This window comes from Larus michahellis, chromosome 18, assembly GCF_964199755.1.
Source record: "Larus michahellis chromosome 18, bLarMic1.1, whole genome shotgun sequence".
Taxonomy (NCBI): Eukaryota; Metazoa; Chordata; class Aves; order Charadriiformes; family Laridae; genus Larus; species Larus michahellis.
In genome coordinates, this window is record NC_133913.1 from 5916826 (window position 1) to 5944790 (window position 27965).

General features: G+C 57.6%; 2 protein-coding genes across 12 annotated transcripts; one reads left to right on the plus strand and one right to left on the minus strand.

Annotated features, from left to right (window-relative positions):
- NMT1 (N-myristoyltransferase 1) lies at positions 1–18232 on the minus strand. The gene is made up of 12 exons (XM_074561583.1): positions 18097–18232; positions 11125–11236; positions 9672–9816; positions 7420–7538; positions 6747–6838; positions 5973–6089; positions 5306–5476; positions 4827–4935; positions 3556–3726; positions 3097–3264; positions 2552–2689; positions 1–350 (listed from the first exon to the last, which is right to left on the minus strand). Exons 1-12 carry the CDS (start codon positions 18222–18224, stop codon positions 330–332), a joined length of 1491 nt encoding a protein of 496 aa, XP_074417684.1. The 5' UTR covers positions 18225–18232; the 3' UTR covers positions 1–329.
- On the plus strand, positions 13857–27922 carry DCAKD (dephospho-CoA kinase domain containing). 11 transcript variants are annotated; one of them, XM_074561592.1, is made up of 6 exons: positions 13857–17359; positions 21945–22062; positions 24076–24279; positions 26188–26275; positions 26815–27038; positions 27129–27922. In XM_074561592.1, exons 1-6 carry the CDS (start codon positions 17324–17326, stop codon positions 27146–27148), a joined length of 690 nt encoding a protein of 229 aa, XP_074417693.1. In that variant the 5' UTR covers positions 13857–17323; the 3' UTR covers positions 27149–27922. The 11 variants fall into 11 exon arrangements, with proteins under 11 accessions (XP_074417693.1, XP_074417686.1, XP_074417696.1 ...); XM_074561595.1 differs by lacking the exon at positions 13857–17359 and adding an exon at positions 18585–18632; XM_074561593.1 differs by lacking the exon at positions 13857–17359 and adding an exon at positions 18642–19042.
- The last annotated feature ends 43 nt before the right edge of the window (positions 27923–27965 follow it).

Here is a 27965-nt window from a genome sequence, read left to right on the forward strand (position 1 = left end):
TTTAAAATATATATAATATATACTTTTATTATTCACCCGTTAACTCCATTATATGCCAATCATGAGCTAGTTTCAGCAGTTACATTCCCTTGATCACGTCTTTACGAGGATGCAATTAAATCAAAACAAAGGAGACGGCTGACGCCGGCGGGGGAGCGGCGGCCGGCGCTGCGGGACGCGGTCGGTGAATCCAGGCGGTGGGGCGGCTGCGCGGCTGCTTCGCTTCCACCTCTCCCGGCACGGGTCCAACTCCGGCAGAAAGGACGAGGGCAGCACCTCCGCCGGGGCCGGCTCCTCGGCGGCGCCGCGCTCTCCTGGCAAGGGCTCGCTTACTGCAACACCAGTCCCACCTGGAGAGACAACGGAGACGGCAGGTAAAGGTGTGTCCCAGCGCCAGCGTCCTCTGCCCCAGACCCGGCTCCCGGCAGACACAGCTCACAAGCCCAAGCCGGGAGGGCTCAGCGTTGTCCGGGTGGGTTTCTCCACCGGCTTTGGGCTATTTGAGGGCAGGGAGAGCCCTGGGCTCGCGGCCGAAGGGGCGCAGGGACCCTGCCCAGCCCCAATCTGGGGAGGTGACCAATGTCTGGGGTGTGACAAGCCCCACTTTGCCAGTCTGCGAGAGAGCCTTGATTTACGAGCCAAGGTTGCTTCTAAGCTAAACAGAATCATAGAATCGTCGAGGTTGGAAGGGAATTTTAAGATCATGGAGTCCCACCATCAGCCCGACACTGCCCAACCCACCACGGATGCACATCCCTCAGCACCATGTCTGCCCGGCTTTTAGAGACCTCCAGGGATGGCGACTCCACCTCTTCCCTGGGCAGCCTCTTCCAATGCTCAACAACCCTTTTGGTGTAAAAATTTTTCCTAATAATCCATCCTAAACCTCCCCTGCCGCAACTTGAGGCCGTTTCCACTTGTCCTAGACATAACAACAGATTTGGGAGGAGCTGCTTCCCGAGAGCCCAGTAGCGGGACAGACCCCTCTGCAGGCGGCCGGCACTGCCGGCTGCTCCCTGGCCGCTGTGTGACGGGGACACGCTGGTGGCTGCTTCCAGGCTCCGACCCGCTGGAGCAGCCCCACCACAGGGTATGGCCAGAGCGCTCCCAGTTAGCAGGCTCTCCAACCCACCAGCGAGAAAAGGGATTGCTTAAACCTCCCCGTGACCTCCTGGAGCTTTTGGAAAGGCTCAGCGGCACAGCAAGGCTGGTTGAAGACCAGCTTAACCAAAGCTGGAACCGAAGCTCCGTTACTGCCGTTAAGGCATTAATTAGCTGTTGCGACGTAGGGCGGGCAGGCTGCAGCGCTGCGCAGCCGGCTGGCCTTCTGGTTCTCGAGCACCGTCCCCTCCAAGGTGGCTGCGGACCAGACAGATGCCAAAACACGGCTTCAGGGTGGGGACACGGTAGCAACCAAACGCTCCCTAAAAACGGCCCAGGGCAGGCGGACGGAGCATCTACAGGCGCAGCTGCAAGCGCTCGGAGCTGCTGGGTGGACAGTGAGCTGCTGGGGACAAGGTGACACCCTGGAGCCCCTGCGGCTCAGCCCCTCTGCGCATGCTACTGGTGACCGTGCTTGCAGAGCTCCCCACCGTCACGGGGTGCTGCTCAACAACCACCCAGCGGCTCCCAAGCTCATCTGCGCTCTCTAGACGGGCTCTTGTTCGTCTCACCCCACCGCAACAGCCTGACACACAGGCTACGGCGCTGCACAGTGACACCCGGGTCCCGCGCGGGCTCACAGGGCACAGCAACCAGCTCCCAGGTATGGACAAGCGACTGTCCATCCCCCTGTCGAGATACTGAGACTACCTGTGTCGAGATCATACGCAAGACTGTCCATACTGGTGTCACATCTGTCCCCCCGCAGCCCTCCGCCTGCCTCCTCTCTGTACCTGGCCTCCTCCCCCAGAGGAACGAGGTCGCCCGTGCGGACGCGCGTGAGGTTAAGGACTGAACCTGCACCAGTCCAAGAGTAAAACGAGCCTGGGGGGGACACACACGGCGAGCGCTTTTCCCCAGGGACACGCTCTGTGCAGGCACAGCGGGAAGAGCACAGAGGAGCTGTCACTGGATTATCATGGAATCACAGAACGTGTTGGGTTGGAAGGGACCTCTAAAGGCCATCTAGTCCAACCCCCTGCAGTGAGCAGGGACATCTTCAACTAGATCAGGTCGCTCAGAGCCACATCCAGCCTGACCTTGAATGTCTCCAGGGATGGGGCCTCCACCCCCTCTCTGGGCAACCTGGGCCAGTGTCTCACCACCCTCAGTGTCAAGAACTTCTTCCTAATGGCTGATCTAACCCTGCCCTGCTCTAGTTTAAACCATTGCCCCCCGGCCTATGGCTACCTGCCCTTGCAAACAGCCCCTCCCCAGCTTTCCTGGAGCCCCCTTCAGGGACTGGAAGGCTGCTATGGGATTCACCCATTCCTCTGTGCCCTGCTGGCCTGGGAACGCCGAGGGGTGTGTGGCGGCACACTCCTGGGGGGCTGAGGAGACAAGACCCCTTCCCGTACGCTGGAGGACCCCAGCACCCCAAGGCACTGACCTTCTCTGGTGCCATGCTGGGACACTTCCAATTGTACAGGTAATACTGCAGGTTGCCGTCCCCAATCCCAAACTTCAGCTTCTCCAGGAAGGTTTTGTTTTCCATGAGATCCAGTGCATTGAAGACGTCGAATCCTTTCTGCGCGGGCAAGACACGAAGCCATCAGCTCCTCCTGCTTACGTGCCGGGGAGTTCATCCCACCCGTGAGCTGCTTGCCCCGCTCTCCTGCCCAGCTTTGCACCCCCGGAGGAAGGGAGCGAAGCTGACAGGGAAGCACTTGGCGCCCTCAATTCAAGCGCTGCGGACACACAGCAATATCATTTGCCGTAAGGAATTAGCAGACACGCTGAGCTCAGCTCAACGCTAGCCAGAGGGCTCAGGCTACGCTTGCATCCCTCTCCCGGGTGGCAGATCCTTTAGGATTTGGATTTCTACAGCCCTGGGGCCAAGCCCTGCCCCACGGCCGGCCCTCCCTGTAAACCCAAGGGCGGCCAGGCAAGCGGTGAGCTGCCCGGCGGTGCCGCCTCGGCCCTGCCAGCACTCACCGACTTGGCGAGTATGAGAGCATCGCTCATGAGGTCAATGAGAGGCGTCTTGGTGTGAACGTTGTAGAAGGAATAAGCAGCTTTCAGGCTCTTGTGAGTCGGGTGGTTCATGATGGTGGAGGGCAGCGTGTAGAAGCTCAGGAAGTCTGTCACCTCCCCCGGGGCGCTCTGGAAGTCAGAAGTGACACCGCAACATGTCAGAGCCAAGATAAAGCCCGTCTGGAGGCTTAGAGGGGCTTTGCCAGTCTGAGTGATGCGTGGGCTCCTCGTAAGGAGACTCGGGGCAGCCCAGGCTGGAGAGGGACCATCCTCCCGCAGCTCAAACCTCCCACCCTGGAAGAGTATCTCACTGCCTGGGGTAGCAACCTCCCCGATTGCTCCCACAGCTCACCGCGCACTCTTCCAGTGGAGGCAGAAGCCCAGGAAAACACCCCCCTCCTCTTGCCCCCGCCCCCTCACCTCTACCACAAAGGTGTCGATGATGTTCTCCTGAGGTAAGAACCAGTGCTCCACCTCCTCTCGGCTCATGACGGGCGTCAGGTGGAACTGCTTCAGGTACTCAGTCAAGAGCTTGTGCACCGCGGAGATATCTCTGTGCTCCATTGGCCGCAAGCCAGCAGTCTTGGGAGTCTACAGAAAGCGGGACGAATCATTTGTGTTCCTTACACGGTGGCTTTTATCACCTGAGGGCTCTCCAACAAGCATCATGGAGATGCTCTCTGCTTAGATCAGCTCATTTTCAGCCCCACAACCCAGCGCTCCCCCTCCCAGCCTTGCTTGCCTGGCCTAAGGATGGATGCGATTGGCCGTGACGCCGACGGCAAAGACCACAGAGAAGCACAGCAAGTCCCAAAGCCCCATCTGCCGGGTCAAGTCCTGCTGGAAGTGGCCTCCTACCCGCTAACGACACAAGATAACCCCTTCCCTCCGGGGATCTGCTCCCATGCGCGGCGGGGATGGGCTGGGAGACGTGGGACGGGCTGGGAGACGTGCTCCAGGCACCACAAGGAAGCACCTGACGTTATTCCAGTTGGACTCGATTTCTAATCTAGGCTTGGGATGGCTCAGCAAAGCCCCGATCACGGACTGCTGCTGGGTCTGGGTTTCTGCGCAAAAAATCGGTAGCTCCACAGAAGCAGCCGGCGCCTTCGCGGAGGCAGGAGACAGGAGCCGTGTGCCGCCCAGCGCTAACGCAGCGCTCTTCAACCGAAGCGAGCAGCTCTGACCGACAGAAGGAAGCCAACAAGGTCGGGGAAGGTGGTGGCAATTTTAATGCTTTGTTTGTTTTTTGTTTTTTTTCTCTCCCATATCCAGCTGGGGAACTTCCCCAGCAGGACAACTTGCGGTGACAGAACCCATCAGTTTGACTGAAGAATGAGGGACTAACCCAATTCAAGGTCACTCCGAGGCCGTGTTTGGACAGATGAAGGCTGTCATATCTGCCTTCTCGTTTTACCAGGAGGACGGGAATATGACTCACCACGAAACAAAAGCTCACAGGGTCCTCTAGCTGCAAGAATTTGCCCTTAAAATGCAGGTACCCGGGCAAAAATAAATAAATATTAAATAAAGTGCAACGGCTTGACAGAGTCATCTACTACATGAAACAAACCCCAGTTCTCCAGACAGAGGACTCGACCTCGGCCGAGATGTTTGTGCCTCCAGTTCCCAGCCTCACCCCTCGCTCAGCGAGGAGCAATTCGTGAGCTCTGACGCCGGCTGACACCCACCTCGGGCAACCGGTAAAGCTTCATGGTACGTTGCATAGTCATGTTCCTGCTCAGGTGGGAAAATTTGACCTCGATGAGCTTCCGAGGATTCAGGGACCGGTGCCAGTACCTGCAGAAACACACTTGCGGTGGGAGACTTGCTCTTGGCCAGCGGGACGGCCGCACGGGCACGAGGTTCTCGTAGCTGCCATGAGAGGGCAAGCGAGAACATCACACCGGCTGGCGAAGAGGCCAGCGGCTCCCGCAAGAGGGAAAAAAAAAGGGCGGCCTGAAGCGCTCGTGCTGCAGAAAGTCTCCTGTCTGGTGATACATGAGCAGCTTAAGCAAAGCTACTGGGCTTAATCCTGAAAGGATGGTGTGGGGAGGAGAAACTTGGGCTGGAATTGCTCTCTCGTGTCCCGGGGAATCCCACCCACGCCACAGGGTGGCAAGGGAAGGTCTGCAGACCAAAATCTCTTTGGAGAAGCACAGAGACTCACCTGCAAGTCCCCACAGGTTTTGGCAGCACCACTCCCGCGGTGTAAACAGCCTGAAAGATCCCCTCCAGATGAACCCGCCGCGTGATCTCCCGGATCAGAACCGGAGCCACCCGTTTGGATCGCAACTTTTTGTGGACGCACAGGAAGTTTATCTCTACCATCTTCTTCTCTCTTGGGAAAGAAACAACGCAGAGCATGAGACCCGGCTGTCCTCACCTGGGAGGATCAGTCCAACGCCCTGGGCAATTTACCTCCAGCCCCTTCAAGAGAAAGAGGAGTCAAAGCCTCAGGGATGGCCAAGGGGCAAGGGCTGGGTTTGGAGAACTCTCCTTTAAGCTGTTACCCAAGCTTTTCCCAAGGAAAATGGTCTCCATCCAGCTCTGGAGGATTTCTGTAAGACAGAGCTCCAAGCTGGCTGAACTCGTTGAGGAAAACAGCCGTAAGAGCTGCTAACTCCTTGCACAGACGTCCTTGCACAGAACTTCACTGCCCACCTCAGGTATCCCCCACCCTCTCCTCCAAGCAGCAAAGCATCTCCATGGCTGAACGGCGTGGGTCTGGCTCAGTCGGTCAGGGAGGAGGAGGAGAACACAGCCAGACCTCCTGAGCGCTCCCAGGAAGCCCCACACGCCATCAAGGGTGAGAAAAGCAGCCGAGCAGCACTCACATGTCATAGATGTGGATAGTGGCTGGAATCGCGCTGATAAATCCAACCAGCTTCTTGCTGGAGACAACCCTGACTCCACAGTGCCACTGGGGCAACCAGCCCGGAGGACGCAGCGCCCTGGAGACGAGACACACTTCAGAAGTCACGTCCCATCCACGGTCCCCCGTGTACCTGCTCCCGCCTCCCCACACTGCCCTGCGTCCTGCTCCGGCTGCCCGACGTGGCCGTGGGTTTGCAGGCAGGAGGAGCAGAGGGTGACAGTGATGTGACCAAGGCAGGACCACCGGCATCCAGGGCAATTCCTGCCCTCCGTGGCCAAGGCAAGTTCTCACTAGTGACACAGGAATCATGTTCCTCGATCGGTGAATGCCCTGAGGGAGCAGCAGCTCTGCTGCAACAGGTCTCCAAGTATTATTACTGGCATCATTACTTGGCAGCCGCTTCATCCTACAGCTCCAGGGCACTGGGAAGCTCCTCAGCTACCGGGATTTTTACAAACACTCGAGGGATCAAACCAAAGAGGAAAATAATCCAGTTTTAGGCTCCCGTATCTCAAAGAAACCAGGGCTCAAAGAAACCCGAGGCAAGCAGGGCTGGGCGAGAGACCCCTCTCGCAGCGTACCTAGACACTGCACACACGTACGGTGACAGATGGGGAAAGGAGATTTCAGAAAGACGTGAGACGGGACAAGCAAAGGCAGCTGCTGCGCTGTCACCGGCATCAGGCTTGGCAGCATCCAACACCCTCCGCTCCGCGGGTTTGGTGCCACTCACCACAGCAGGAACTCGGGAGAGTAATCGAACCGGAACATGTTGTCGTCGTCCTCCACATAGTTCTCATTCAGAAGTGTGTACAGCTCTTTCAGCTGAAACAGGAGAGACCAAGCAGGTCAAGAGAGTTATTCAGCCATCGCACGCCCCAGCTACCCTCAGAATGGACCCCGAACACATTTTGCGTGGCCGCAGCGACGGGAGCCGCATGCAGCCGTGTCCCTGCTCCCACCACGTCCCCTGCTCCGTGCTGCTCTCTGGGCTCCCGACCCAGTGCCACTGCGGAGCAGGATAAGGAGCAGGACACACAACGGAGCCCTGCTGCCCTTGGGTCATCTCCCAAGGAGGCGGGTCAGGGTCTGGAGGGTCTTCCTAAGGGAAAACTCCTGGCTTCAGGCATCCTTAGGCTTAAAGAGCATGTGCAGAAGACCCTGTTCATCCCCATGAAGAAGCCAGGCCAACCTGGCCAACGTGGGATGGGTGAGAGGTAGCTGCAGGGTGGGGGAAGTCGGACCCATCTAACTCCAAGGAGATGGCGTGAGCTGGAGAGTCGCTTGGTGTGGCGAGAGATGTGTTCCCCTCCCCAAAACCAGCTTCAGCAGTCCAAGCATGGAACCGCCGACCATGCAACGGAGACGCCCTCCCAACATGCATGTGCTGAGCTGCCTGTACTCACCACCCCTCTGTCCCCAAGGTCCAGGGCGTCCCAGGTGAAGCCCTGAGGCAAGGTGTATGGCTCCTGACGGATATTGTCTTTGTCTGGCTCAACGGGACCGTGGGTGTTCACCACTTCTCCTGTAAGAGAGAGCGGGGAGCCATGAAGATGCTCTCTGTTGTTTGAGGCTAAGTCTCCACGCCACCTCCATCTGGCGACCAATTTCCCCAGCGTGCATCTCCCCCCTCAAGTGCCTGGTGCGGGCAGCCAGGGATCACCATTTCACCCACCCGGTTTGGGACGGGCCACGCGCTCAATGGGACACGGGGGCAGAGAACCAAAACTCCTCTTTCAGGTAGAGCCGACAGCGCAGTAGAGAGGAGGCGACCAAACTGATCCGAGCTTCAGGGCTATGTCCTCCAGGTCCGCACGCAATGCCTTATCCTTCCCCATCCCTACAGTCCCAGCCTCGGCCAGCACTTTCCCGTGAGCCGCTCCATCGGAGAGCAGCTCTCTCCCGGCCAGCTCTGGCCCCTGCCATTTGGCAAGCGTCAGGGTTTCCTTCCCACTGTGCTTAAAGAAGAGCTGCAGCGAACAAGACACCTTCTGTTGAAAATACACTGACTCCCAAAGTCCCCGAGTCAGCCAAGAAAGTCCCCGATTCAGCCCAGAGATGTCGGTTCAAGCACCGGCTTTCTCGGGGATGTCAACACAGCGGCATCACTTGAGCGCTGCCAAGAGAAGCAAGCCGCGCTAATTAGGAATTCCCTTAAAAAGGCATTCAAAAGGTTTCCTGGCAATGGGGAGGTGAAGAAAAGCCCAGAGCAAGAACTGCCCCCATCACACCCACCCAGGGCGGCTTCCAGAAACGCTCACCCCTGGCCGTCCTCTCTGTTTTGAGCAGGTGCTGAATCGCTCTGAAACCCGGCTCCCAAAATGTCACAGCGCTTTTGTTCCCCGACCCTGAATAGCCTCGTGTAGGTAACGCTGTGTGCCAGAGCGTGCTCCTGGGCAAGGACCACGGGAGACGTCGGGACCCAGGAGCGGGCTGGTTTGTGCCCTTCCACCCTTCCTCCAGGGTCTACCCCAGCAGAAGCGGTGTTTGCCACATCCAGGATCCTCTGGGAAAAAGGGGAACTGCAAGCTCAGGCTTTGCTGTCGCACGTAAGCCCGTGCCATCTCACTACAGTTTTCCCAGCACAAAGCTCAGACCGTTGCTCCCAGCGAAGTCTTTGAGCCCAAAGAAAGCCTCGGGCTGGTGCCGACAACACAAAAAGGGAATCGAGCGCGGTGTTTGCAGCAAGAGGGGTCGGACACAACCCCATGAAGGAAATTACTGAAGAGCAGCCAATTTGAAGCCATGACAAGCTTCGGGTAAATCTCGAAACCATGGGCTTGGACTCATTCTTTAGTTCTCCTGAGCTCTGCATGGATTTTCCCGGGGGATGCAGGGGTGGAGAGACTAAGCGAAGCAATCCCAGGCACCCCGGGAGCGCTGCGGGTTTGCTCCAATTAGCTCGGGAAGGAGCGTCTTCCAGCCACACGGCTCTGCCCCTCTCAGATGTGCTCAGCTGCCAAGTGCTCCTGCCACGCCGAGGAACGCCTTTTGACGCAGCGATCTGTGTGGCAGCATCAAGAGCAGCATCAAATGCAAACCGGAGAAAGGGCTGGAGCCAGGACTAGAGCTGGAAAACCCAAGGACCTGCCTGGGCCAGAGCCTGATGTGAGCCCAGCAAACCAACGACGTGGTGGCACGTGGACCTGCTTTCCCCAGAGGCTCCCACCACTGGCTGGCCCTGTCTCACCCCAAGTTACCGTCCCCACCAAGGACCCCTTGCTGGGAATCCCGCCGAAAGGGGAGAGCCGGTTAGCTCCAGCCCCCCTGGGACTCGGCAAGAGAAAGGCTGGCAACACCCCGCATGAAACTTGGGCACAGAGGGCCGGGGAGACCCAATTCAAGGGCTAAAGACTGAGATTAAGGGACGCCCAAACGCAGGAGGCATCAATTCGGATGTCTGAAACGGCTCCTCGTCCCTCTCGGCCCCCCCAGCTGCCCGCACAGCTCTCCGGCGGCAGGGCCGGCCGCTCAGTCCGTGATGCTGAACGGCGGACAAGCGTCATTGATGCCTTCGAAGCCCAGACAGGACAGCAGTGAGGGGCCATCCAGGGACTGGCTTGTTAGCCAGAGACCAGCTTCTTTGGGCTTCTTTGAGCAGCCTGGGGACCACAAGGCTTCCCCCAAGGAGCACGGAACAGCGAGGGGCTGTACGTACCTAGCTTGGGCACTGGCTGCGTGTCCCAGAACTGGTAGCTCCTCTTGCTGGCTTCCTCCATGGTTTTGGCAGGGCCCTGACCTACAGAGAAGAGCTCGATGGCTTTTTGAATTTCCTGGATCCTCTCAGCGGGTAAAGAGTTCATCTGAGGGCGGAAAAGGAGGGTGGAAAGACAAAATGAGTAAGCTGAGCCACCAAGTCTGTACTTCAGCTCATTAGGAGAACCTAGAGCTGACCCTGCCAGGAAGGGGAGAGCAGGGAGAAGACTCACTTCCCAGCCTAGATCCTCTCGTAACCCTCTACGAGATGGATGAACCCTTTTAGCAGACACCTGCCACACACCTAGACCTGGTTTCTAGGCACTCCTGGATCGAAAGGGACAGACGAAGTGCCTTAAAATGCTTTAAGCTTCAGTTAAGGAGGGTGCTGCGAGCCCCAAGCGCTAACCTCCCTGCCTCACCTTGGCTAACACCCACGCAGAGACACCCCGGGTCCCCCCACACCCAGCGCCTGGCCTTTTTGCGGTGGCTTTTCTCTCTCACTGCTTCTAAGCTGGATCCGTATCTGCAAACCGCAGCTTCCAGAGAACTCCCTGCGCGCTGTGGACCAGGACAAGGCAGAGAGGCTGAGTCAAGATGAAGGACAACTTTCCTCCTCCTCCTCCTCCTCCTCCTCCCCCCGCAGGCAGACCTTGGCAGGGCGGGCAGCTCTGGGCTGAATTCACAACCCCAGCTCCTCCCTGATTCCCGGTGACGTTAGTTTGAAGCCCCAGTTAAATGCTCTGCACAGGACAAAATCTTAGAAATATTTGGATGGGAACTGGGCATCGGACAGAAACAGCCTCTGTCGATGTGCAGATCTGCGTGCGTGTCCCCTGCCACCGGACCCGAGGGGACAAGAGGGGTGACTGCCAGCGCTGGGAGGGACAAACCTTGCGCGTCCCACGCTCCTTCACGGAGCGCCGTCTGCTAGAGAGGATCGGGCAAAGCCAAGAAGGGTAAGACAGACTGTGCTCTGCCCCGGCTGCTGTTCTTATGTTAATCAAGCAAAAAATCAACAACATCAGACGTCGTCCAAGAAGCAGGAGAAGGGGCTCGTTGTGCTGGCTGCGGGCAGGAGAGGAAGCTGGCAGGTGGCGGTTCCCCGCCTGCGAGGGGGCAGCTGGTATCCGGAAAGAATAACTCGGAGGCGCCAGTCTGACCCTTTCACCGCAGCGCTGGAACTGGCTGGCATATCCAGCCAAGGACCGCGTTTACCCTGGAGCGCTCCGCAAACGCCTCCCGCAGCATCGGAAATTCCCACGCACGCAGCCAGGCGGGGAAATTACTCTAAACCTGAAGTTTTTTTTGAGCAGCCAAGCGCCTAAAACCAGGATCGGGAGACTCTTTCCTTGCCCTAAGCTACGTTGGCGAGGTTCAAGATGGGGCTGTGACTGTGGGAAGGGGTCCGTCACCTTCGCCGACTGGTCCTGAGCCTGGTCGGGCTGATCTCCTCCTTTCTCTTTCTTCCGTTTCGGTTTCTTTTTCTTCTTTTTGGCTCCGCTGTCATTTGCTGGACTCAAGCCGCTAGGGAACAAAAGAAACATCATTAGAGCCTTTCTTTTACCGGAGAACATTTATAAGGTTTCTAAAGCTCCCTAAAGAAAATACAAGCTCCCTGCTCTGAATCCAAGTCTCCGGGAGGAGGAATACCCAGTGCACGGGGGGTGCGGCCACGTGTCCTCTCCCCAGCATCCCTCCCCGCGGTGAGCTCCCAAAAGGGGACCAGCGCCAACATCTCCCAGCCCACGAGCCAGCCCTGCACTGCAGGTGACCACGTCTTTGCTGTCACATCACCCTGCTCAGCCCCAACATGCCCAAAGCCACCACGTGGAACATCAGGGATGCCCAGCTTGGGCTTTTTCCTCCTCTCTGAGCCCAAGGAGAGACATGGGAGCAGGAAACACTTGTCCAGCCTTGGTCCGGCCACAGCAGGGCCAGGCACCAGAGAGGGGCTGGTGGCCAAGGACACTGCACCAAATGTCACCCCCCCTGCAGAGGTGATGACCTTGGGAGAACAGGTGGCTGTTCGATTGGAAAATTATTATATTGTTATCGTGGAGCTGGAAAACGGAGACTGAGCAGCAAATCTCTTTGGGAACACAGGGTGGGAAGCGCCTGTGCCAGGGCATCGCTCCTCCTTCCAGGGATGCGGGGACACCCAGATGATGACGGCCCCAAAGCAGCCGCAGGTGTGGAACGTCGCGCTGAGCCCGGCCTCGCCGACGGGCAGGTCTGGCTGGGACTTGATGCCAAGAGACAGGAGAGGCGCCTGCCACCAGCACGGCACGTGTCATCTCAGCCCTGCCGAGATATCCCAAGGCGGGACAGGTGACGTTACTGCTGTGGAACTGGGGCACCCCAAGCCGGGAGCCTCCCTGCCAACGGTCCCCCAAACCAGGTTACGGTCCCTGAGAGGGTCACGGCTCAGGTGGAAATTCAACCCCAGAGACGGCTGGAGCAGGATCGAGCAGAGGGATGAGAGGGAAAGAGAGGGGGACACTGGGCCAGTGGCCGACACACACGAGGGGTCTTCTGCAAAGCACACCGCCAGTGTCGCTCAGCTCTGTCCTGTCCCCATCAATGGCACAGAGTTCGTTTTGCAGTAAAGCCACAGCATCTTCCTCCTTCTGTTTTCACCGAGGATGAAAACCTGCGTCTGGCTCCACAGGGGGAGAACGGAGCCATGGAGAATCCTGGGTGGGAGCCGCTCTTTGCATCTCCACAGCACCTACAACCGCCAAGCCCACCACCAGCCCGCACCAGAGCGGTTCTGGCTGGAAACCGGTACAAGCTCTGTGGGACTGGGTCTGCCCTACCTGCCCTGGAGACTCCCACCAGCCCCGACACCGTGGGACGTGTCCCTGCGCTCCTGCGCCCAGGGACCTCATCCTCTTCTTTCCCCAAATCTCAGCTCGGGGATCCAAGCCAGTATATTATTTACTCTAAGATATAGAGGCACCTCCTTCCTTGCACCCCAAAACGATTGCTGCTTTCACAGCGGGGACAACGGCACGGCTCTCATCTGCCCAGAGGCAGACGGTGAACCGAAGGCACCGGCCAGCCTGGAACCAACCCCCGGCCAAGTCCTGCTTACTCCTGGACCAGCTTAATGTCTTTACCAAACACAAGACAGCAGTAAAATGGGTGGAGCGAGAAAAAGAAAGAAGCAACACGCTGGAAAATACGTTGGAACGGCGTCCAACTATGTATTTCAGCAAGGCCAGGAAAAGGAGAAAGCAGGGAGGGGAATAAGGTTTAAAAAAAAATATCCCTGGTCTGAGCAGGGAGTTTGGAAACCAGGGAAAAGCGGGCTGAGAAATGCTTTTTTTGAGGGACGGAGCCGGGAAGGCTGGGTGCGGGGATGCCTGCGGATGGCGAGGCCGCCGCTGCTCCCGGCGCAGAAACCCGACTTGACGGGCAGCCGTCGCCCCGCGGAACGGAGACGTCTGGTTTGCAGGACACGGAGCAGCTGAGCAGGGGAAGGCGGCTTTCCTCCGGACAAAACCCGACCAGCAGCGGGGACTCTGCTGGATGGCATCTGTTTGGCAAAAAAGATTCCTGGCTGTCGGCAGAGCCCCCACGTGAAACACCGGGAGACGGCAAGCGTCCGCCCACCGGCACGGGGAACAAGCAGTGGCGTAGGGCGAGCTGCTCCCCAAAAAGGGGCTCGATGAGAAGCCCCCCTTCTTTTCCAAGAGCACAGAGAGGAGCAGCCACAAAGCCGCAGCTCTGCGGGGATCAGCATCCCTGGGGAGGGGGGAGGACGCCTCACCTTTCCTCCCACCCCCAGAAAGGGCTTTACCTCCAGCCGAGGAGCCGCAAGCTCTGACATGACAGCAAAAGTAATTACGGCAAAGCGGTGTTGACACCGCTATTGATTTTGGTGACAAATGCGCAATGTTGGGTTGGGTTTTTTTTGTGGGTTTGTTTTTTTGGTTTTTTTTTGTTTTTTTTTTTTTTTTAACTCCTTTGCAGCAGAGCACAAGCGAGACCTGGCCAGTGCCCAGCCAGCCACGATGGCCACACTGAGGTTCTGGGATGAGCCAAACCACCCACCGCGGAGCTGCAATAAACACATCCAACTCATTCCTTCCCGATTTTAACACCGCAAACTTGACAGCATGAGGGGCTTTGCGAGCACGTGCAAGGGCAGACGCTGGGAAGCCGCCCCTTTCCAAAGGAGACGGACACGTTTTCCCAGGTCACCTCCGAGTTGGGATGCTGTGGGCGTCAGATGCGACAAATAAAATCCTCCCAGCCCCTGCATATTCAGTCGGCGTCGCTTTGCTTCATAAATCAGAGCTGCCAACTCCCTGCTTGCCGCTAATGAGTTCAGCCCAACCAATATCGCTCCAGCCCCACGCCGGGCTCGCAGGTAAAAGCGCTGAGAAAAACCCTCCCTGATTTATGAGCAAAGCCATCGTGACCTGGAAGAAATCAGGGTGGCACGAGGTGGGATGAGGTTGTTGCAATCCCAGGTGCCGTGACATGGGGAAGGGCCCTGCTCCAGCTGGGAGATGAAAACCAACCCGGCAGAGGAGTCGCCAGCACGCAGGAAAATGCTGGGAAACCCGAAGGTCCAACTCGCTACACCTTGGGAAGCAACAATTATAGGCATTTTCTATTTTTAAGTCCATTTAGGAAAGAGAATATCTTCTTCTTTATGCTCCAGTGTAGCTGAAGCCCCTTGGACGCTCCCTAAATTAACGGCATCATCCCAACAGTGTCCTGGGATGAGCTGCACCGTCCGAAATCCCAGTTACCACAGTCGCTGCAAGGGCTGACGCCGGTTTTACCCCCCAGGAAGGGTTAAGCGCCAGGCCGGCCAGCTCCCGTCCCACAGCCCACGGCCCTCCCGGCTGCGCTTACGGCGTTTTTCCCCCGTTATCTCCTCTCCAGCCCGAGCTGCTTTGAGAGATAAAGCGGGTGGAGGAGGGCGCGTTGGCTGCTCTACGCGAAACATCTCCCGATCCCCTCCGGGATCACAACGGTCTGTTTTCGGACTAAGGAAAATACTTTTCCCTTCTCCCAGAAAAGGCATCACCACCATGACGGCCATTCCCTATCGCTGCAACCCCCCTTCCCCGCTACCAGACGGCCCCTCCAGTTTGAGGGAAAGGAGCCCAATTTAACCGCTGCGCAGAAAATAATACCTATAACCTGAGCGATCTCGAAAGCAGACTTTTGGAAGCACCTAAATAAACCGGCTGTGCTTGTTCAAGGTGAGACACGCTCAGCCTGACCGTCCTCCACCAGCAGACACAACCAGTAACAAACTGGGGCTCAGCACCCAGTTATGTACCACCTGGATCCATGCGCGCTCCCGCTGTATTCCCAGATCCGAGAGCTTTATTTTTGCAACTTGGGGGAGCACAAGGGAGGACAACCGCGGCTGCGGCCGGCTCCCCGCAGCTGCCGGGCTCCCGAAGCCCAGCAGGAAGCTCTGGGTCGGCACGGGGGGATTTCGATGGCAAGGGCAGGGCGCTATTCCCCACAGCGTACACGTTGCGGCCATCAAAAAGCATCTTTCGTTACACAAATCGAAAGGCCACGCTTGGGCTCTCAGACCGTCTCCCACCTAAGGCAGCAAACGGTACCAAACGCCGCTCGTTTTTCCTCAAAACCCAAACTGGAAACGCAGACTGGGACAAGGGCTTGTGCGGTTTTGCAATTCCTCCACCGCAGGGCCTGGCTTCCTCGCCTGAACGGTATCGGATGAGAAAGAATAGATCCCTGCTCCTTATTTAGGCGCTGGAAAATCCTTCTGCCAAACCTGGGGCTAATCGCCCGCGGTACTTAGGTTGTAATCTCGTTAGGGGCCGGAGCGGGGAGGGAGGCTCTGCAGATGGCGGAGCACAGGTCCCAACGCAGAGCCCGGCGGTTTTGTGCCCCATGTAACACCCACCACTAAGTTCTGCACGTTGGAGCACGGCGGTTGTCCCAGGAACGTCCTCTCGCGGTGTAGGTGCGGGCAGGGATCGCCAAACCAGGCAGCTGCCCGCCGTCCCACCAAAAAAAAAAAAAAAAAAAAAAGCCCTTTCGCTTTCCAGCGCCCCTTCCAGCAACAACCCAATTCGTGCCACAGGACCCTCCCTGAACTTTTCCCACCCAAAACTGCGTCCCCGGGTGGTTTTGCCAACAACGGACCCGTCTCACGAGGCTGGGACACTCGAATCCTTGGTCTCACCGCCGCCGCTTGCTGCCTGCGAACCGACAAACCCCGCGGAGCTCGCGGCAGCTCCGGGGAGCAGAGCCCGTGCCGGCGTCTCCTGCCTCTCCGGTGTCTTTTATCTACAACGGGAATAAACCCTCCGCAGACGCCGGAGACATGACAGAAGCCCTCTCTGCACAAAGGAAATCGCAACAAACATCAAACTGGGAATTTTTTCTCTAGGAAATCAACTCGGACGGCCGCAGTGGAGAGCGGGGCAGCCACTTCCCAGTGCTGACACAGGACGAAGGCAGAGGAAACTCAATTCCTCTTTCCTGTCCTTAAAAGGAAAGGAAGTATTGCTCTCGCGAAGTAATATTTTTATGTTTTAAATCTCAGAGCCAAGATCCAGTGACTCTCAAGGTGCCCTGGGCAGAGGCAGGACTCCCAGCAGCGCTCTGCAAACCGCCGCAGCCCCAGGCACTTCCCCTGCCCCCTTTTTGGGGACAGCATTCAGCCGGGGGGACCAGAATCGCTCCCACGCCCCAATGTAATGTGACAGCACGACATCGACGGACCCGACGTGCGTCAAGAAAGAAAACCGCCACCTTTCCTACCCCCTCGGTCTTTTCTCTCCTAGGTGGATCCCCTGTTAGATTTGGGGGGGGGACAGGAGATTTGCCAGAGCCCCAAAGCCTCCCTGGTTTGCGCTCGTTATCGCTCTGCCCACCAGCCACGCTTTTAATGTTATTTCCCGGGCGATCCGAACTCTTTTAAGTATATTTGTTACAGGACACTTCCCAGGCTGCCCAGTTACCTTGTTGCGCTTCAACGCTCGCTCTATTCGGGGCAGGTAACTGCATTTGAGCTCCTCGGGGTCGCAGAAGGTGCGATGCCCACGCTAGGGTAGGAAGAGGGCTCAAGAACACACCTTTTCCTGGCAAAGGGCAGGCTGAAGCCCTGGGCTGGGCAATAACGGTGATTAAGCACCGCGTCTCCTCTCTGCTCGGCTCTGGTTTCCACAAACCTAATCATGTCAGAGGAAAAGAAAAGAAAAATCTCCCCAACCACGGCTAAACCTATTAAACTGAGACACGGTGCCACACCCGGGAGGCAAATAAAATATAAAGAGGCATCTGTGCCGTCATAAAAAAAAGCCTCTGTGATATTTCTTGCGTGACCTTTTATTCACTTCACTTAGCGGACAGGCGGGATTGCCTACGGAGAGCTGCCGACGGAGGGAGAAGAGCTCTTCAAGCTGACGGTCTCCATGTCGCAGGGCTGGGAAAGCAGCTGCTGGGGCACGGGGCGAGCGGGAAGAGGAGCCTGGCGAGGCTCCGGTGCGCGAAGCACAAGGCACAAAACCTCCGGAAACCTCTGGAAACACGTGATGTTCCCGTGCCCCGCCGCACGCAGAGCCAGCAAGAACGAGGACGAAGCCTCTCCTGCAAACCACAGGCATGGGGAGGCAGCTCTGCGCCTCGTTAATTAAGGCAGTGAGTAACACGGGTACTACGTTAGGGATTTTAGATTTTTCCTACCTAGATACGGACCTGCCCCGCCGCACGCGCTCACTCCCAGCCTAATCGTTGTTATTTCACCATTGCGCACCTCTGGACGCCACGCTCCTCCAGCCACAAGACGATGTCAGCTGAGCTTTGCAAAACCCTGGACTGTGTTTAGGATAACGATGGGATGGGTGTGCAGGAGCCTGGGCTTCTTCCAGGGTGCAGTAACGGCTACGGGAGGCCACAGGCTCCGGGGAGCAAGACAACGCGCCCAACTGTGCCACCACCCTGGGTGCCACCGCGGTGGCGGAGATGCCAGGAGGAGGACAAGGCTTGCGCTGGAGGAGTTGGGGAATGTGGGAAGACACACCCTAACGCATGGACAAGAAGAGCTGCGAATTGGGCTCATTTCTGGCAAAAAAAATGCACTCGCGGCCCCTTTCTGGCTGCCCCGCGGACAACCCCCACGCCGTCACCCATCCGCGCCACGAACGGGCCCGACCCTGCTTAGCTTCAGAACACGCTCCCACACCAGGCGTGAATTGGAGCCCCGCGGGCCCGTCCCCCCCCGACAGACTGACGGGCGGCTCGCCCAATCGCAGCGCGGGATGCTGCGCGCCGGCCAATCAGCGCGCCGGCGGGGCGGGGCACCGCGCACTTCCCGGCCGCTGCCCGCCTCAATGAGCCCGGCCGCCGCCGCGGGGGCGGCCCCGGCCGCCGCTCACCCCCGGTGGGAGCCGCGCTCCGCCTCGTTCTCGCAGTCACTGCAGTGCTCGTGGTCGTTTTCCTCCGCCGGCGGCCGCGGGGGCCTCGCCGGTTGCCGCCTCACTGCTGTCTCACCGTCCTCCGCCATCTTGAAACGGGGCCTCGGCGCCTGCCGCACCCCCCCAACAAAGCGCGCCGCGATTGGGCGCCGGCTCGCGGGGCATGCCGGGACCGGTAGTCTGCGCGGGTGTGCGGGGGCCGGGCCGCGCCCGGTGCTAGGCCTACGCTTCCCGTAGGCGTTTGTAGGCGCTGCGGGAGCGGGAGGGCTCTCCCGCACCGGGGCAGCCGCGCCGGGCGCCCGCCGTGGCGGGGAGTCGCGGCCTGAGCCGGGGACGGAGGGGCCGGGCCGCGGCGCCCGCGCCCCCACCCGCTTCCTGCCCGAGGGGGCGGGACGAGTCTAACGAGAGCGGCGCCGATTGGCTAGGAGAGGGAATATCACTTCCCAGTAGCCAATAGGCGCGCGGGATACTGCGCCGCGCCTGAAGCCGGGCGGAGGGTGAGTGGGTGAGGGCGGCTTGAGGGACCCGCACCGGGCCTCGCACCCCGCGGCGGCTCGGCCCGGTGCCGGCGGACCCTCCCGGGCCTGGCCGGCCCCGCTCCGCTCTCCGGCCGGTCCCGCCGCCCTCCCGGGCCTGGCCGGCCCCGCTCCCCGACAGGCCCGCCGCCTTCTCCCGGGGCGGCCTGGCCCGGCCTGACACCCCCTACTCTATCCCCCAACACCGTGTCCTGGGCCCCGGGCTCAGCGGGGCCGGGCCCGGCTCGGTTCCACCGGGGAAGCGCCTTTTTTCTGTCAGGGCCCTGCCCGGCCAAAGCTGCCGGTGCACGGGGGTTGATTTGGTACCGACTGACAGGGCCGGGGGGGTGGTTCGTGGTGGTGATGGTGATGGCGGCTTTTTCCCCACCGAGGTAACCATGGATTTTATGATTTTTTTCCTTTTAATTGCAGCCCCCTCGAGCCGAGCACCAGGTCTGTCAGCGTGCCAGGCCCCAGGCAGAGCCAATGATGGGAGCGGGAGGAGGAGGGCTGGGTGCAGGGTGGCAGTGGGGGACGTGTGTCAGCTCTGTCCCCCTTGGTGTGCTGGCCCGATGGCTTCAGGTGGGCGACTCGCGCCCTCCTTGAAAACCAGAGGACTCGGGACACGGGGGAAATTTGGGCATATCAGTCTTCAAAAGCCGCTTCCTCAGGGCTCCGGGTTACATCTCCCAAGGCACCATTCCTCACAGCAGGAATAACTCGCCAAGTTTTCCAGTCTGACTTGCCTCTGTGGCTCGCCGCGGCTCGCCTTTCAGCTTTTCCCACTCTTGATTTAGTTGGCAGAGCCCAAACACACCAAAAAAAACGGTGCATTTTGGGGAAAACTAGTTCTGGCTCCTGCCTGTAGCATCTGCAGGAATGGGCTGGTCTCTCTACCCTTGTGTACAGTTCAAAACCAAGCTTGTTAAATATTTATACCTTGTACTGTGAATCTTATATCTGTACCGGCCCTGTGACAGCGCAAGTGTTTTCAAACCCGGTTTGGCCGGGGTTTCTAGATGAACCCTTCCAAGTGCTCTTTTACCCCTGCGGTAATTCTCGCAGCAGCCGCCTGCCTGCGGAGGTATGTAACGGAGGGACAGAAATAGCAGGGGTTTTGGGACCAAGTCCCAGCTGAGGCTGGAGGCCAGAGCGTTGGGGTTACTGCAGTTAAAACCCTGTATTTACTCTACATGGCCAGGAGAGATTTTTATGTATTTTTAAAAAGAAAACGCGATTGGAGCCTCCACCCCCGCAAGGCAGCGCACCAAAGGCCTGATTCTCCTCGTGCAGCGTTAGCCCTTGTAGGCCGTCGCGGAGGGCGTATGAAATCCTGCCAGGGAGGGTTGGATTTTAACCCGCTGCAATAAATAAACAGCCCCTCTGTCGCACCAAGCCCACCGTAGCGCCGGGAAAGGCTCCCCATGGGGACCAGGTACTCGCTTGGCAACAAAGCTTGGGATTTACGTCAGCCTCCCGCAAAGCACTGATGTTTATTGTGAGTGCCCTTTCTGATTCCCTTTGAGTTCCCCCTCGTCATTGCTGCCGTTAACCCCATCTGTTCGCCTGGCGTCTTGGAAGGGAAAAGGAGCACGTGGTGCTGCTTCGGGCTGGCCTCGGCTCTCGGCAGCCACGAAGTGAAGTCGCTTTGTGACGTTGCTGGCTTTTGCTCTAACTCCTGGTTCCTCCCGCTGTTGAATTGCCTCCAGCTGCCAACGGACTTATTCCCCCCCAGACCGTGGGTCTTGGTCCCGTTTGCAGGACTGAGTTATGACAGAAATGTCCTTTTTCTAGCGAAAGGAAGCAGTGCTGTGTTTTCACCCATCTTCAGCCGTCCTGCAGGCCCGTGTTCCTGACTGCTGCCTTTGGGCGCAAAGCGGCGCGGTCCCTGTTCGTGGGGGACAGTGTGGGCAGCAGGTACCCGGTTCTTGTATGCGCAGAGTTTTTTTGGGGGCTGGTGGCCACGGTGTCAGGAAGGAGGTGTGACACCAGAACCAGGTTAGGCAGACCAGAGTGATAGTTACCGAGAGGGTTGGGTTTTGGAGTATGTGGCTCACCGGGTGATCTGGTGGGAGCTGGGCCTCCTTCCTCTGTGGAAGAAGCTGAAGGGTGACTACCAGCAGCCTGTGGCTCCTGGCCAAAAATGACGGAGCCAGTTCCTTCTCAGATGCAAGAGGCAGCAGCCACGAGTTGGGGCTCGGGAGCTTCAGGCTCCTTGTCTGTGAGGGTGGTGTCACCCTGGACAAGGTGACAACGAAGCAGGAGGCTCTGTCCTTGGGGATTTGCAGGACTCGTCCGTACAAAGCCCTGGATGCCCTCGGCTGGGGCTGGGGTTGCTCCATGGGGGCTGGAGTGGGGGCGTTGGGGTCTGTTCCCTGCACTGCCACGGCTGCCCCAGGTCCTGCAGGATTCATCCTTTCCCAGCCTGCCGTGGCCGTTGCCTTTTTGGGGATACAGGTACGACCTTGCTCGCAGGAGTCCCTGCTCCTGTTTGGAGCTGCCTCTGTGTCGCTGAGCCTTTTGGTGAACGGTTGGAAGCGGGACTTAGAGAGTTGCAGGGTTTGGGTTGAGTTGGGGAGAGATCTCGATGCAGAAACTGTGAGAGAAGTCCGGCTGGGGGATTACCGGCTCCCTCCCAGCCTCAAGGCCGTCGGCAAGCGCAGACTCTGTGTTTAGTGCTGCGTTCGCAAGCTAACAGACACAAGTTTGCTGCTCAGAGCCACGATTCTTGCGTCCGTTGGGCTGCTGGTGCTGGCTTTCAGGTGACGTGGGGATGTGATTTACTTACTGCCTTCTGTGCGTTGTGTCCCGATTATGTCAGAGGTAGCTTATCTCCTCCTACACCCTGGCTGTAGAGATCAAGCAGGGCTCTCCCTCTCAATCCGTGCGTTTCTCGGTCCAGGCTGGGATGTTGTCTGAATTCTTCCCCTTTGTCACTGATCCGGGGTCACCCTGCGGGAAATTTCCTCTGATTTAGGGTGCTGTAGGTGAGACTGCGGCTTGATGGGTGCAGGTGTTAAAGGGGAGCTGCAGGTAGCCAGAGTTGCATGTCCAGAGTTAGCAGGGTCCAGGAAAGCCTCACTTAACTCAACGCTGTTCTTCAGCCTGTAAAACAGGGGTAACCCAGCTCAGAGGGGTGTCAGAATCATGCTGATGTCTTGGTAATGCCCTGAGATCGTATGAAAATGAGCTTTGAATGAAGTCGCCTGTTTGGGATAAATAGTTGATGGACCCAGCGTGAACAAAACGGCCCCACGTTGGCGTGTTTTTCAAGGTCTTTTCTTTCCATTTCAGAGCACAATGTTCCTGGTCGGACTCTCGGGTGGAATCGCGTCGGGGAAGAGCACGGTGGTGGCCGTACTCCGGGAACTGGGCTGTGCCGTGATTGATGCCGATGTTATTGCCAGGGAGGGTGAGTTTTGCATAGTTGATCTTTCTCGCTGAGGTTCCCCTGACAACTGGGATTGATGCGGGGAAGCACAGACGGCAGAGGGTGCTCTGGGTACATTAGAGAAGTGTTTCCCTCCCATGTCGATGAGGCTGCGTGGAGCAGCTGTCTCAGGGGGATTGGAACTAGGATATATTTTTAATAAAGAAAAAAAAAAATTTATATCTTGTCCTAATAACAAACACCACGGGGAGATCTTGCCCTGAGTTTCCCTCTGCTGGAGTGCAATACTTCCTGGCTTGGAAAGCCAACTTGTGGCAAAATAAATGCCCTTTGTAAAGCAGGTTCCTTCGGCTGATCTGACGTCCCCTCTCAGCCCCGGGTCACCCGTTCTGTAACATGTTGGGTGGGAAAGAGAATTTCCCTCTGTGGTGGACGTTGCTTGGTTGTAAATACTGAGAGATTGGTCCACAAAATTACTCGTGCCTTAAGGCGCTCAAAACCAAAAACAAACAAACTAACAAAAAAAAGCGGCTCCAAATATCCCAGATCGGAGGGAATTCGGTCTGTGCTTCTGCACAGCACACCTACCTCTCGCTGCTCTGGAAATGTGCTGTCCTGGCTACAGAAAAGACCCAGAATTGCAGATCTGTCGCCTCAGCGGGACTGGAGCAGACCCTGCTCTCCCCGATTACCTGCGCCATGCGGGGCGAGATGTTAATCCCTCCGTACCGCCGGGATCAGGAGGAGAGCCGCGCTCGCTCTGGGAAGGGCTGCTGATTGTGTATGCGGAAGGTTTCGGGTCTGCAGCTGAGCAGCGGTGCAGGCGGTGTCGTTTTGAAGTGCCTGCGCCTTTTCTGTTTGGTGAAGAACTTAACCTGTAGCCGCTCAAAGCTGCGATGCTCTTAACATTTTATTGCACTGTAATTCCCCTCGAGGTGGGGAAAATTTGCTGGAGGTGCTAAAAGCCCTCAGAGGCGATAGGAAAACACTACAGATACTCAGTGTCGGGTTTCTACCAATCACTTCATTTTTTCCTCCAATTCCTTTTTTATACGTGTTTGTTTACTGTATGGATTCCAGCCATCCTGAAACTGCCTCGATGTGAAATTCCGCGGGAGAAAGAAATTGGTCATCAAGACTTTTATTAGGTTGGCCCGAGGTTACAACCTGGGGCAACGTTCCTGGATTTTGGAGAGAAAATTATAGATGGTCTGTCATTCTCTGTGGTTGGCCTCGGCTTGATCTTACTTACCGTTTTATTACTGCATCCTTTTTGCTGCTAATTTTTTTTGGTTTTGGTGGCTTTCAAATTATATACTCGTGTAACGTCAGAGTCCTTGCAAATACCTGTCGGGAACTGATCTCTTAGAAGGTTTCTGCGTTCATTCTCATGAAGAATTTGGTGGCTGAGGCGAAAGACGGGGGGGGGGAAAAAATCCTTAGTAGCAGCCAGAGCCAACTTGTAGCAGCCAGGCTGTGTTCACCTAGCGCTGAAGTTTTCCGCTAAAATAAATCTGACGCTGGTTCTGGTCCCTTTAGGATCTCCCTGCTCGACTCCTCGGCGGTAGGAATCGGCTCAGCCCCCCTGCCCCGTTCCTGCCGGTTCCTCGGCTGGTAGCCAGCCGCGAGTCCTCGCCCTGTTGACTCCTAACCCCCAGCAGCAGCACGCACGAGGGAGGGTTGTGGCGCTGAATTAATGTTTGCAGGAGCCTTCGATCACTCGGGTGTCAGCCCTCCAAGGGACCTTGAGCTGAGAAAGGGTGGGGGGGGGGGTGGTTTGGCTTTTTTTTTTTGTTTTTTTTTTTTTTTTTTGCAGGCACTTTTCCTGCGGCGCCGATGCCAGGTGTCTGCCGGTTTGCAGCGCTGAGCCGCGCCGCGCTCGCTTCAGCATGTGCTGGCAGGCAGATGTGCCGCCCGCCGAGGAGAATAAGCTCGGTTATTTAATGAACAAAACTCATTTGAGGCCGATCGCTGATGCAAACACCGACTGTGCTGTAGAACTGGCTCTAACCTCCGGCTGTTTAATGTTATCAGTGGTGCAGCCCCACTTGAAGGCCTATCAGCGGATAGTGCGTTACTTTGGCACCGAGATCCTCTTGGAGAACGGCGAGATAAATCGCGAGGCTCTAGGAAACATTATCTTCTCCCACCCGGAGAAACGGCAGCTGCTGAACTCCATCACCCACCCGGAGATCCAGAAGGAGATGCTGAAGCAGATCTTGAAGTACTTTGTGCTAGGTAAGAGGCCGTGTCCCAGCACACCGGGACTCCTGCCCAGGCCGGAATTGTCCCTCCTTGCTCTGCCTTTGGTTTGAAAATGGGAAGAGGGACGGGGAAGGAGAAAGGGAACCGACGTTGAGTGACGGCCTTTGTGCTCTGCCGCCGTTGGCCTTTCTCGTCGGCGTTTGGAGGATTCATTCCTGCCTTTCACTGCTGCCCTTCACCACCGCCGCCTTCTATGGTTTAAAGTACATCTGTAGGGCCTGAGAAAAGCATTGTGAGGCCTCTTCTGAGATTACTTGCTGGATAATGTCATACCTTCCGAAATGGCCAAATATTCTTCCCTGCCCCCAGCCTCCCCGGGCCTTCAATGAAAGCTGCGGAGCCCTTTTAGTCTCGATAAGGTGAGAAATGGGCTGACGGCTGTGGTTTCCAAAGTCCCGCTTTTTCCCCTGATAAACATAACAAATACAGCTGTCAAACTTGGTCTCATCAAATGCCAGATAAGATCACCAGCTGTTTTGGAGGTCTCCGTGTAGACAGAAGGATGTCTTAATAGAGTCAGTCTGGTTTCGCGGAGCTTATCAAAGCTGAGCCCTGTGACAGCTCAATAGGCCTGTGCCGGGGCACCGCGGGGGCCGTGCTCTGCTGCGGGGCGAGGAGGAGGAGGAGGAGAAAGCGGGAAGGGAAGCAACAGGCAGGAAAGCCGGGAGCCAGAGACGGAGTCTTGAACCCGGGGCTGCAGGCTGGGGAGGCGGATGCTGTCCTGCCCCTCGGCGAGAGCGCTGTGTGTCTTCAGCAGGCTGCTTTGTCCTCATTAGTCAGGTTTTAATGATTTGGGATAGCTGGATGTCGTCTCTAAGGATCGCTGTGTAAGGAAAGCTCTTATCGATCAAACTGTAGGGCAGCAAGAAGTCTCTTTGGGCGGAGATGCTGGTAAAATGGTGGCTTGTTGGATGATTATGTCTTTGTCAAGGCTTTCGTTGCCGCGGCCAGCTCGGTTAAGGGGTTTGGGTTATAAAGAGGGGACACCAGCAAAACGGGACATGTCCCCACGGCTGGGGGACACAGAGGGGAGCGAGGTCCTGGCTTGCAGCTTTCCCCTACCCTTGCCTGTACCCCGACGTCCCCAAATGCTGCCAGCTGCCGGGGGAGTTGGCACTTGCGAAGGGCAGAGGCACGCAGAGAGCCTGGGGTGGGCTGCAGGGTCCGGGAGGACGGTGGCTGGCAGTCACCAGCTCTGCTCCGCCTGGTGACGGCAGTTTTGAACCAAACTCGGCCAGTTTTGGTGAGGTTTCAGGCCCTGGGGCCGCACCTGGAGGCCCCCCCAGTGTTTCAGTGTCAGGGCTGTGAGAGGTCTGCAAGGATTTCCTTGCTCCCCATGGGAAAATGGAACCATTTAGCCAAAGCGTTCCAAAAAGGGAAGAGAACTGAGCTGGGAAACATCAGCTCAAATGACTGCAGCCTGGCGGAGTCTCGGACGTGTGCAAGAGAGGAGAGGAAATTCTGCTGTGGGCACCGCTCCCCTGGAGAGGCCGGCAATGGCGGCGTGACTGCCGCTCTCGACAGCCAGGCACAGGCGCTTTCATTTGAGCTTCTCGATTCAGCTCCTCATTATATTTCTGCAGCTTCACCTTTTGGTCTGAGATCATCCAGGTTAGGGTTTGTTTTTTGTGTTTGTTTTTTTGTTTTTTGTTTTTTTTTTCCTCTGGAAACTTGGAACGAAACCATTTCCTCCCTCCGCGAGGGAGGAGGGCAAGCAGGCTCCGCTCCCCTCTCGGCTGTAATGGTGGAGCTGTAGAGCTCTCCCGCTGGCTTTACCGGAGCAGCCGTGGCCGCGGTGCATGTGTAGGATGAGGGATTTGGGAATCCAAGTAACGCTGTTCCCTTTTTTTTTTTTTTTTGGGGGTGTTGTCATTTCTGCAGGCTACCGCTACGTGATCCTCGACATCCCTCTGCTCTTCGAGAACAACAGATTGACCAAGTTTATGAAATACACCGTCTTGGTTTATTGGTAAGTGCCACGGGAACCGTGAGGACGGGGATGCTGCCACCTCCCTTAGGGGCTGGAGGGGACCGTCCCGTCCCTCCTGCTCCGGTGAGGACTGAGCTGCAGCCCTGGCGTGAAGCCTCTCGGTAACGCTGCCTCTTTTTCTGTCGGCGTGAGAAGCGACACTTTTCTTATCCTAGTGTACGAGGGGCTTCTTCATGAGGTTTCCCCAAAACCTGGCACCATCGTACAGGGGAAATCGCTGTCTTTGGGCCTTCCACAACCTCTGCTCCGTTGCCTGGGGCAGGGTTTGGGGCATTACCCCAGTGTTACGGGCCGTGTGCGAATGCCAAAAACACCCAGCAGGGTCAGCCTGGGCAGCGCTGCGCGTGCGGCCTCCACTGATCCGAGCGCAGGATGGCTGCGCCGGATCCCGGATGAAGCGGGGAGCATCTCCCCCCTACTCTTTACCCGGGCTTTTCCCCCTCATGCCAAGGAAGGCAGGGAAAACCCCCTCTTCCCTCCCGCACCCTCATCTCAGTGCCGCCCTTCTGTCCCGGCAGCGACCCGCCGACGCAGCTCTCTCGGCTGATGAAGAGGAACGGGCTGTCCCAGGCGGAGGCAGAAGCTCGCATCGCCTCCCAGCTCCCGCTGGACGAGAAGCGCAAATTAGCGAGTCACGTCATTGACAACTCCGGGGACCGGCAGAGCACGCGCCGGCAGGTCCTGAGGCTGCACGCCCGCCTGGAGGATTCCCTGGATTTCCTCTGGGCACGGCTGGTGGCGGGTACGGTTGTAGCTGGGCTTGGAGGGCTGGTGTACCTCCTCCTCCGGCATTTCATCTCTTAATTCACCTTTTCTTTTTGTCATGGAAAAGGCCCGAATTTCCAGGTTTGAAAAGGGCAGCGAAAGGCCACTTCTTTTAATGAGCTTTGCCAGCTGAATGCAGACAGTGGGATGAGGCGTCTCCTTGCAGACTTCCCAAGGTGAATGGAGGGCTGTTTTTCCCGGCTCCCCTCTCCTTTCCTCCTGCTCAGGTTCTTACCCGCAGCTGTGCCTGTGGCATGGGACCCCTCTCCTTGTGTGGCTGCGGCCCCGTGGAGGGGACGAGGCCCTTGTTGTCCCCCTGTGGGTCTGTACGGTGGGATTTCAGTTAATTTAGGCACTTTAACGTCTTCCAGGGCAACCTCTTCACCGGGGGAGTAAGTGGCCTCTCGGGTGCTGTTTTTGCTACCGGGTGTCCCCAGGTTGGTCCCCCTCCTAGCTCGCAGCCCTGGCTAATCGGAATTTGGACATGAGATTTCCCCTTCTTTTACGCTGATTTAATGGAAACGTGTTAAATCTGCCTGGGGGGGGGGGACAGGCAGACAGGCAGCGCCTCATTTCACGCGGGTTAGGCACTCAGCTGGCTGCTCGCCCTCCCTCCTGCCCTCTGTTCCCACGATCATCACTTGTGGGTCACCCTGGACTTTGGATCTGAGGGTCCCATCCCTCCCCGGAGCGGGCTGAGCCCTAGGACCCGCTTCATTGAAACTCATTTACTGCTGTTTGAGGTTTTGGGTTTTTTTTTTTTTTTTTCCTTCGGCGGCGGTTTCCCCGCGGGAGAGCGCGCGTCTGGGCGAAGGCGGGTGCTGGCTCTTCGCGTTGGTTTTAATAAAGTGCTAAACAGCAGCCGGCTCCCCGCGGCTCCGCAACCTGCGGGCTGCCAGCGCCG

Bases quoted from the DNA above. Each gene is read 5' to 3' on its own strand.
- NMT1 (XM_074561583.1), bottom strand. From the start codon at position 18,224: ATGGCGGAGGACGGTGAGACAGCAGTGAGGCGGCAACCGGCGAGGCCC. The intron at 9,817-11,124 runs GTGACGGACCCC...TTCCGCCCTCAG, and splicing joins CTCAGGACCAGTCGGCGAAG to ATGAACTCTTTACCCGCTGA. The intron at 6,090-6,746 runs GTGAGTGGCACC...TCTCGTCTCCAG, and splicing joins TCTCCCGAGTTCCTGCTGTG to GGCGCTGCGTCCTCCGGGCT.
- DCAKD (XM_074561584.1), top strand. From the start codon at position 23,931: ATGTGCTGGCAGGCAGATGTGCCGCCCGCCGAGGAGAATAAGCTCGGT. The intron at 24,280-26,187 runs GTAAGAGGCCGT...TCATTTCTGCAG, and splicing joins CTTGAAGTACTTTGTGCTAG to GCTACCGCTACGTGATCCTC. The intron at 26,276-26,814 runs GTAAGTGCCACG...CTGTCCCGGCAG, and splicing joins TACACCGTCTTGGTTTATTG to CGACCCGCCGACGCAGCTCT.